At 40.2% G+C, this 9711-nt stretch overlaps 1 protein-coding gene across 1 annotated transcript; it reads right to left on the bottom strand.

Moving 5' to 3' along the window:
• Positions 1–309: 309 nt before the first annotated feature.
• Positions 310–6230, bottom strand: LOC309702034 (uncharacterized protein). The gene is made up of 8 exons (XM_082526426.1): positions 6191–6230; positions 4306–4394; positions 2317–2541; positions 2107–2178; positions 1739–1850; positions 1476–1605; positions 999–1242; positions 310–879 (listed from the first exon to the last, which is right to left on the bottom strand). The coding sequence occupies exons 3-8, from the start codon at positions 2530–2532 to the stop codon at positions 331–333; spliced, it is 1323 nt and encodes a 440-aa protein (XP_082382552.1). The 5' UTR covers positions 2533–2541; positions 4306–4394; positions 6191–6230; the 3' UTR covers positions 310–330.
• Between the last annotated feature and the right edge of the window lie 3481 nt (positions 6231–9711).

A 9711-nucleotide genomic window follows, 5' to 3' on the forward strand; every position in this document is an offset into this window, starting at 1 on the left:
TGTTGGCAAGTTCACGTGTGCGATCAGCTACTGTGTTTCTGTTCAGGCTAACATTTGAAAATGCTTGCTTTTTCTCTGGGCACACAACGTCGCAAACTTTCATCATACAACTTTTCACAAACTCTCCCTCACTGAAGGGCCGGGCTGATTTTGCGATCTCTGCTGCCACAACAAAACTAGCCTTTACAGCAGCCTCACTTTGTGATATGGCTTTTTTTGAACATAGTCTGTTGTGAAACAAAACTTCTTTTCATCTCTTCTGCTTTCCGGCGCCTTTGAGTCATGTCCAGGTCCTTGTACTTCTCTTGGTGTTTCGTTTCATAGTGTGGTCTAATGTTGTACTCCTTGGTTAAAGCCACATGAGCTCCACATACAAGACAAACAGGTCTGTTTTTTACATAGGTAAACAGATATTCTGTCTCCCACATGTCCAGAAAGCTCCTGTTTTCGTTCTTTCTTTTCGCCATTTTGGGAGAGGTAGCGCGGCAGTATTCGCGCGGTTGCTATGACTACAGTCAACAGAGGAGAGGGCGTTAATGGGTCCTGTCCTGACTGACGCGCCAAAACGCCAACAGAGCATTCTGGGATTTGTAGTATTAGCAGTACATGCACTGTATAAGACCGGCAGGCCAGCTCTAATAGTAATTTGGTATGGCCTCGCGGGCCAAATGTAATTAGGCTGCGGGCCAAATTTGGCCCACGGGCCAGAGTTTGACACCTATGTTCTAAGTGGATCTGTGCAGTGTAGCCGTCAAAGAAGACAGAGATGGTAGAGTATGAGAGCGACACCTTGGCAGTGACTCCAGTTCGGTCTTTAGAGAGCTCCACATTGTGAACCAGCTGAGGCAAACTATTGAGGGTCAGGATTGAGTTGTCCAGCTGGATAACAAGCAAAGTGTAGAAAATAGTAAGTGAAACATCTGAAACACACAACCGGTTGATTTCGCAGCAACTATCATTAGACTGCACTGACTAAACTGTGGGTGGAGGTAGCTTACCCGAACTGTCCCACCTTGTTCCAGATGAATTTTAATGCTGGGCCTGTCCAGAACCAGTGTCACACTGTCCAAAAAGGTCACGTCTTTACGTCGACGTTCCCGGAAGTTCCCCAGAACATGGAAGTCTGGTACTGATGGAGTCAAGACCAGAGAGTATGAACACCGATCCTCAACAGAGTTAACCTGGCCGTGGAAGTCAATGACAGTGGGGCCAGTCACAGTGCATGTGGAGTACAACATGCAGCTGGTAGAAAGAAAGGAAACAAACAAGAATGAAAAAATATCACGAGGTGCTGCTGAACGCCAAACCAGCGGGGAAGAGACATTTTATACATATTCATTAATTGAATACAATTTAATTTTCTTTATATAGCACCAAATCACAAACACAGACTCAGGCAGGAGTATCCCTCTGTGGGGACCAGTAAGAAAGTGATCACAGACGTTTCTTTGAAATACAAATACAGATATATTTACATGCCGTTGCCTTCACAACGGTCCAGAGGGCCACAGCCAGAAATCTGCAGTGCAGCAGTGTCAGAACAGGTGAGACTAGAGCAGGTTTCCAGATCTGAGCTCAGCACTGCACCGTATTCATGCAAACCACCTGAAATGAGGGTTTAGTTTAGTTTAAAAACTCAAAGATCGCTGACTAGTTTAATAACAACTGACAGAAACATCATGGTAACATTGAAATACAGAACACATGGGTCAAGTTTTGAAGCCTGAGATTCACCAACCATCATATCTGCATCCACTGATGTCAAAGAATCTTTGATACTGACGATTGCTGGGACCGAACAAAACAGCCATTATATCAGTTGTGATACCACCAACCTGAGCCTCAAATGCCTAGACAGAAATAAACACAAACAATGTTACAATCACAGAGTAAAGACAACTGATTTCAGACAGAAGAATGGATAAAAATCTACTTGTGAAATAAACATGTCTGAATGATTCTTACTGATATGGAAACTGTCTGTCTACTACAGATTTTTTTTGAATGTGTCTGTGTTTGGGGTTTTTCTGTTGATGTTCTTGTTGTTTTTTGTTTTTGTCAATATCTTAACATATTATTTATTATCTGTCACATGCAGAGACTCACCACTGAACCAAATGCCAATATTTCCACAATCAAAACAGTTTGTGTCCCAAAATTAACTGGAACCAAACCATACTGTAAAGTAAACAGAGAAGATTCAGACACTATTAGGAATTCTGAAAGTGTTCACCAATGTTTAATATGATAAAAAAAAAATCATGTCAAATTTTATTTTTTGTTCTTACACAGTTAATTTAGTCTAAAACAACTCACATTTTCCCCATTGAGCTCCATGATAAACAACACATAGCATTCCATCCTGTTCTGAATGGTTGCTACATTGTCATAAATCAGCTTTTGGATTTCAGCATTGGGTTCATTTATCCAAAACTCAATGCTGTCTGAGTCAGGTGCAGTCCCCACAAGACAGTCACCTCCAGTTCCAGGGTTAAAAAAGTTGTCGAAGCAGAATGCAATGTTTTCACTCATGAAGGCGACCTGTTAGAAGTCAAAGACACAACTAATCAGTGATACTACGTCTTTTCTACAAACCCACTAGTTGCCTCCTCTAGCTCAGCATGACGCACAGCTCTTGTCAGGTCCTGGCATCGTACTTAATTAGGGGAGGCATGATTAGATGATGAAGACAGTGTGTGAATGTGTGTGTGAATGGGTGAATGACTGAATGTAGTGTAAAGCGCTTTGGGGTCCTATGGATTAGAAAAGCGCTATACAAATGCAGGCCATTTACCATTTATTTAAGACTTGCTGTGCTGGTCAGCCTCTCCAGTAATCACACCCTGAACCCACTGCTCCACCCCTCCGGTCCAGCCCAGCTACAACCTACACCCTGCCATACTAGCAAACATGGTTATCTCTCTGATAACGGCAAAAACTGCAGCATAGATGGACGGATGTTGATGTGCCTTCGCTGTACCATAGATCCAGTCAGACCCAGAGGATCAATCTTAATATATTGATTCCACTGTTACAAAGATGAAAACATTTTTTATATATTTAATTGAAAGCCAAATTGGCTGCTTAATATTAAGATAGAAAGAAATAAAATATAGAAAGACAAGCATAAAATACATATTTAACACTTAAACCCCCGCGAGCCATCATTTTAGGGATTCCTACCTATAAAACCCGGAGAGCAGTCAAATAGTGGAAGTGGAAGCTAAATTGGCTAGTCATTCATATGTATATTAGGCTGTTAAGTAGGAATTCTGGAGGGAGGGGAGTGGGGGTGGGGGAGTGGAGTGTTTCAGTTTGCCATCTTGGGGAGAAATCAACACACATGGGTGTATGTCCTTTGTTGCTGACATTTATTGATAAAAACAGTACAAAAAACCAACCATTTGTACACATATTTACAAATAATTCAACATTGTCAGCAATCACTCACAATCCTGGCACTGCCATGGTACCTGTAGTCTGCATTTACCACATGTGTATCTTTTGCAGTGAACACATCGCACAGTGGCCTGATTTTTCTTGCATTTGTGTTTGACCTGACACGTGGCTCTTTTTCCAGGGCTAGGTGTGGAGGGTTCTGCCCGAAGCAACTGATCTTTTCTTGCCTTCTTCGCAGCTACATGAGAGCGAGCCAACTCTGTTGCAAGCGCCACCAGGAAGTCCACCCGTCTTTCCTTCGTCCCGGTGCATGCTTGATACAGCACATGTGCATTCAGTGCTGCCATGTCAATCATGTTATAAAACACGGCGACTGGCCAGCGCCGTGTTCCTTTGCGGACAGTGTACTCCCGAACCATCTGGTCCATCACATCCACGCCACACTTTGTTTTGTTGTAAAGGGTGACAGTGTTTGGCTTCCTTTTGGTGGTGTTATCAGTCTGAACCACGCTGTGCATGCTGCTAAGAATATAGACTGTCTTCTTCCGTTTGGCCGCATAAAATATAGAAAGACAAGCATAAAATACATATTTAACCCATTAATAATCATCTACACGAACGATGCATGGGGTTTCTCTCACAGGCATCACATCAAAACGGCCGCCTCAATGAGATAAGAAAGAGTCAAGAGTTTAGGTCTCCTTCATGAGGTTTAATTTTTTCTTCACATTTGAGCTCCTTTTTCTGTGAGAAGTTTTTGTTTCATTATTTTCTCATTCATAAAAGAATTCTTGAACAAAAATGTCCTCCTGCTAGAAAATCTCAGGAGGTATATCGAGGCGATACTCATCAGCACAGGTGGGGATGACAGAATTGTTTAAAACATAAAAACATCAGGATACTCACATAGATTTGCTCGTACTTCTGTCCATAATAAGTGATTAGACATGAGCTGATGTCCAACACTGAAGAACCAGTGATTATCTGCCAAGCTCCTGAAGATATGGAGGCACATGAGTGCTGTGAGCTTTAGTCTTAGTTGTTTGGACAAACAGGGAGTGCAGCAGGTTCAAACAGTAACATCATGAGTGGATAAAACAGTGTTTGTTACTAAAGAATCAACATCATGAATTTACAGTTTATACTATAAGTTAGCAAACCTTAAAAACAAAGATGCACAATATTTGTTAGGTTATTAAAGCGTCATTCCCTTTAACACTTTAAATCTTTCTGCTCTTTTTTGCTCAGGGTGTTTGTGCTATGTTTATGTTGCTTCCACTAAAGTAGGGGTGTCCAACTCCAGGCCTCAAGGGCCAGTGACCTGCAGGTTTTAGATATCACCCTGGGTCAACACACCTGATTAGTTCATTACCAGGCCTCTGGAGAACTTCAAGATATGTTGAGGAAGGCCGGTGTCCTGCTAAAACAAGCAGGACACCGGCCCCCGAGGAGTGGAATTGGATACCCCTGCACTAAAGTGATGGGAGGAAACACTTAAAATGGCTTCCAGGTGTGTGTTTATCTGACACTCCAATCAGAACAGACAGGACAAACAGGAGGTGGAGCATCTTAAAGGAGGCCAATCAGCTGACAGAGACCTGAAAGCCACACAGTTGCGACATTTCTGAATGGACAGAAAATTAGTGAAAAATACATTGTGAAAATCTTGTACACCAACTCACTCCCTCTAAAAGTCTTGCTCCATGACCTCGACAAACTCAAACTTCTGTTTTTTAGCAACCACTGGTGCTGCACTCTGCTTAGTCTGTGGGTAACTGTGGGCTGCCTTCAGACTCATACAGGCTACTAGAGGACTTTTTCATCTTGATGACCACTTTTACCTTTGGTGCTTAGCATCTTTTTCAGGGAGCTGCTACTGTGACATCAACAGCCTTACAGCCTTACAGCTCCATGCAGAACCTGTATGTGACAGATATGACCAGGAGCTGTGCAGAGTTGGGACTGAAAATGCTCTGATTTTGACATTTACAGAGAGCTTCACTGGAAATCAAGTTAAGTGTTCACAAAAATATGGTTATTTCACAAGTTAGTCCAGGATGAAAGTGGTGGTGCTGGCAGCATGTGACCAATCACAGACATGGAAATGTCTCTAATGCCTGAACCTCTTCCAGGAATAAAAACATAATATTCCAGAGAACTGATTGGTCAGTAGGCAGTGATTTCATCACACCTTTTAATCTCTAATCTGTAATTTAGTACAAGATTACATCTTTGCCATTGTGCTTTAGCTCTCGTAAGTCATGAACTGCCTTTGGTACAACATCCCAGGTGATCAATGTTGTTTACTGTAGGTAACGTGGGGGAAAATAGCGACAGACACAGAGTTTGTGTGTTAATACTGAGGCTGTTAAACAAACAGAAATGGATTTAAGTTGTTGTTCGAACATCTTGCTGCTCCTGTACTCATCTGTCAAATCTGATTCTTCACATAGACATTTGACAGATTTAATCTCCAAACTAGAAGTTTATTTTTATAATCCAACACCAAGGTTTGAAACCTTCACCCTCAGAGAATAAAGACAAGCAGAAATATGTCCTTTTTTTAAAATACGCACACTAATGAATATCATAACTGAAATACAGTGCTACAGATCCCCATGTGGAAATCAGCCTATTTATAATTATTTATCATCCTTCGTGTTATGTGTTTATTAGTCTTCCTTTGTCTCTCAGAGCTCTGAATTGTGGATGTATCCACTGAGCGGTGCTGCTGTTTGGTCCAAAAGCTAAAATGAGAGTAGAGGTGTGCAGCGTGTCCAGCTTCTCTTACCTTCTGCAGCTCTGATGGAGGATGAGGAGGAAGGAGGAGGTAGCAGGTTGCATCCTTCAGGCGGTCCACACCCCAGAGGAGAGAAGAGGTGGAGTCCACAGTGGAGCTACCCGATGTGAAGTGCTCGCTACTGATTCAGCACTGTGTGGGTCAGCACCACAGAGGAACAATGAACTGTGTGAAGAAAAAAAAATCAATAACAATGACACATCTGAAATCACTGTTTCTAATTTAAAGCAGTGAAAAGCAAAAAGTGAAAAAAGTACAAAAAAATGTTGATTTTAGAAAAAATACAGAAAGAAACAGAACATGTGATCAGACAGACTGCGACAGGCCTACTCTCATACTTTCAGATATTTCACAGGACTTCATAAACTCTGTCCTACGTCAACTTTCCAGATAAGAAACAAATATCTCTGCACTATCAAGAAACAGCTGGGCTGTCCTTGGGCCTACAACCAGCACATCCAGGCAGAGCTTATTGTACCTACAAAGGCTCCACGGAGACTAAAGTTTATTTAGGTGTTACCAGAAAAATGGGTTAACCCCCCACCAACAAAAACAGTGGATTATTATTCCAGTAATCCATTTGTTGGTAATAAATACAGTCTAAATGGAAAATGAATCTAAACTTTTACCTTTGGAAAATATATGCAAGAAATCTCTTAAATCTATTCATCTGAAACAGGGTCACTTTCAATTCTGCAATCATCAATACCTGAAGGTTTCTCCAGTAAAACTATGGTAGAAAGAACTACAATGAAACATCACCATGAAATAAGTCAAAACCCATCAAACTCTGTTTCGATTGGAGTTTGTTCCCATTGCAAAAACACACATTACATGTTAATGTTAGCATTCGAGGATAGTATTACGAGCAACTTTAGGAAATTCACAGACACAGAGTTTGTAGAAGGCAACATCGCATTCAGCGCATGTTGAATTGAATATGAATTTTCATTGTTTATTTAATTTGATAGAACAACAAGAATCCTGCATGACTTCAGAAATCATGTTTCCACTAAGTATTTACATCGTAATGCAAATGAAAAACACATAGCAAAAAATGGTTATCATTAACAGATGAAAGGCTTTAGTTATTACTGGTATTAAACATGAGATATTTAGTTAGAAAATTGTAGGATTTTCATTTGTAACTTAGGTTTCAACCTCAGTTTTTACGTCACTCCACGCTTTTTTGTTTTTGTTCTTTTTTCAGTCGTTTTTGTTATCTTCATAAAGGGTCTTCTTCTGTTTCTTCCTTCTTTGCCTTTTGCCTGTTCCTGGTCTGGATTACTGTATTTCTTACGCTACCAGCTTTTGTGTGTAACAGCTGCTAGCTTAAAGATAACTATTTTAATTTTTGGATTTTACTCTGCGGCCAAGCATCCTTCACTTGGTTGGCTATTGTCATCACTTGAGCCCTTAAAATGTAAATCAGCTCTGAGATGCTTCTTTTAGAATAATCTGAACAGAGGAAAACTACAAGGATATTCATATTACAGATTTAAAAGGGAACTCTGGAGTAGAGTGGGTTTGAGAGTATCTCAGGGTCTTGTTCATTAGTGAGCGGAGAGTGGATCAAGAGACTAACTGATGGTTTGGTGTGGTGTCTGCAGTGATGCTGAACAGTTGGATCAGGATGAAAGAGGAGGAAGGGGAAAAGCTTGAAAAGCTTTCTATAGTCAGTTTATCCATTATTTGAATATCATATGATGCATTTGAGTACACAGTGTATTTGCACATTATCATATTTGTGTTATATGTGTGGTATCTTGTTACTTTGACAAAAATATTGTGTTGGAATCAGTATACGTCACTGTGGGGGTTTGTATAAAGCAGTGAAAGCCTGGCGTAAACATAACGTTAAAGAACATTTTCTAAAAAGCAGAAAAGCAACTCGAGTTGTTGTATCTATGTCATAAACACATCTACATACTTATGCATATAGATATAATAACAAACAGCAGCACACAATCAGCGTGAACCCCATGTACCTTCATAATTATATTGAATACTGTACCTTAAGGACCTGACAATATTAAAGAGAAAACCCCAACAATTAGATGAAGCCCCTATCAGCAAGCACTTGCAAAAGTGATGTGAAAACACATAGTGAATGAAAGGGGCTGAGTGATGAAGAAATGCTCAGTGCATTATGGGAATCCCCCAGCACCCTGGGCCTAGTGCAGTGTAACTAAGGGAGGAATCCTAACTACACACGTTATCAAAAAGGAAAGTTTTAAGCCTAATCTTAACAGTGGATGCCTGTCTCCCAAATCCAAACGGTCTCCCTTTCGATTGTTAATTATCATAGAAACCCAATATCATAGCAAAGTGTATATTAGACATGTTTCAGTACTACATACAGAAATTTCAGTACTAGCAGGGGGAGATAATATATTTAAAGACAAGAAGTTGCTAGTGAGCATGTAAGGGATGAAGTACATGCCAGGATAGCCAAATAATAGTGATTTACACTAGTTGATCTTAAAAGTAATAAATAAACCAAGTATTTTTTCAGGATGACTCTAATTATGTTGTGCAAATGGAAGAAAATAGTCCTACATATTTGTTTAATATGTCCATTGAAGGACATATCCTGGTCAAAAATGACACCAAGGTTCCTCACAGTGTGACTGGAGGCCAAGGTAATGCCATCCAGATTGAAAATCTGATTACATAGATTTTCAATCTGGGGCAATAATTTCAGTTTATCTGAGATTAGAAGCAGAAAATTTGAGGCCATCCAGGTCTTTATGTCTTTAACCTCCTAGGACCCTGCGTCCACATATGTGGACATCACATTTTGGGTTATTTACACCAAAATACTCAATTTTGCTCTGCAAGGGCCTGATATCCACTTACAAGGACATTATACTGCTACTGTTCTATCGAAATGTTAAATGAATATCCTCATATGTGGCTCTCATGTTTCTTAGAAACAAAGATTAGGTTTAAAAAAATCTAGTAATTCTTTGTTTTTACATTCATCAGGTCCCAATCAGCCCAAATATCAAAGAGAAATTAAAAATGCTGTGGAAGAGTTCGGGTCTTAGGAGGTTAAGACATTCCTGCAGCTTACTGAATGAGCGTGGTCACATGAAAGAGGTGGTGCTGGCAGCATCTGACCAATCACAGACATGGAAATGTTTACTGGCAGTGTCTTTGATACAAGAATTAAAAAATTGTCTGTGATTCAGTGCTTTTGCCCTAATGACGTTGACTTTTTCTTCATTACTATATCAACAATATAGTCATGTTTTAGCAGTGACCTACAGAAAACTTCCTGCTGTACAATACAATGCAAAAATACCCATTTTATTTCTCTTACATGCAGTGTTATCTAAATAAATTCAATTACACACAAAACGTTCTCTTTGTGAGGTTTTAATTTGCCATTGAAAAAAGGAGCAACCAGCAGTACAGAGTATGGCAGCAGTATGCATGGCATTTGACAAAGAAGGATAACAGGCATAGTTATCTTTCTGCCAAGGTCACAGAGTACAGTCAGAATGTTG

This window comes from Aulonocara stuartgranti (assembly GCF_965226115.1).
Source record: "Aulonocara stuartgranti genome assembly, chromosome: 3".
In the NCBI taxonomy this organism is placed as follows: Eukaryota; Metazoa; Chordata; class Actinopteri; order Cichliformes; family Cichlidae; genus Aulonocara; species Aulonocara stuartgranti.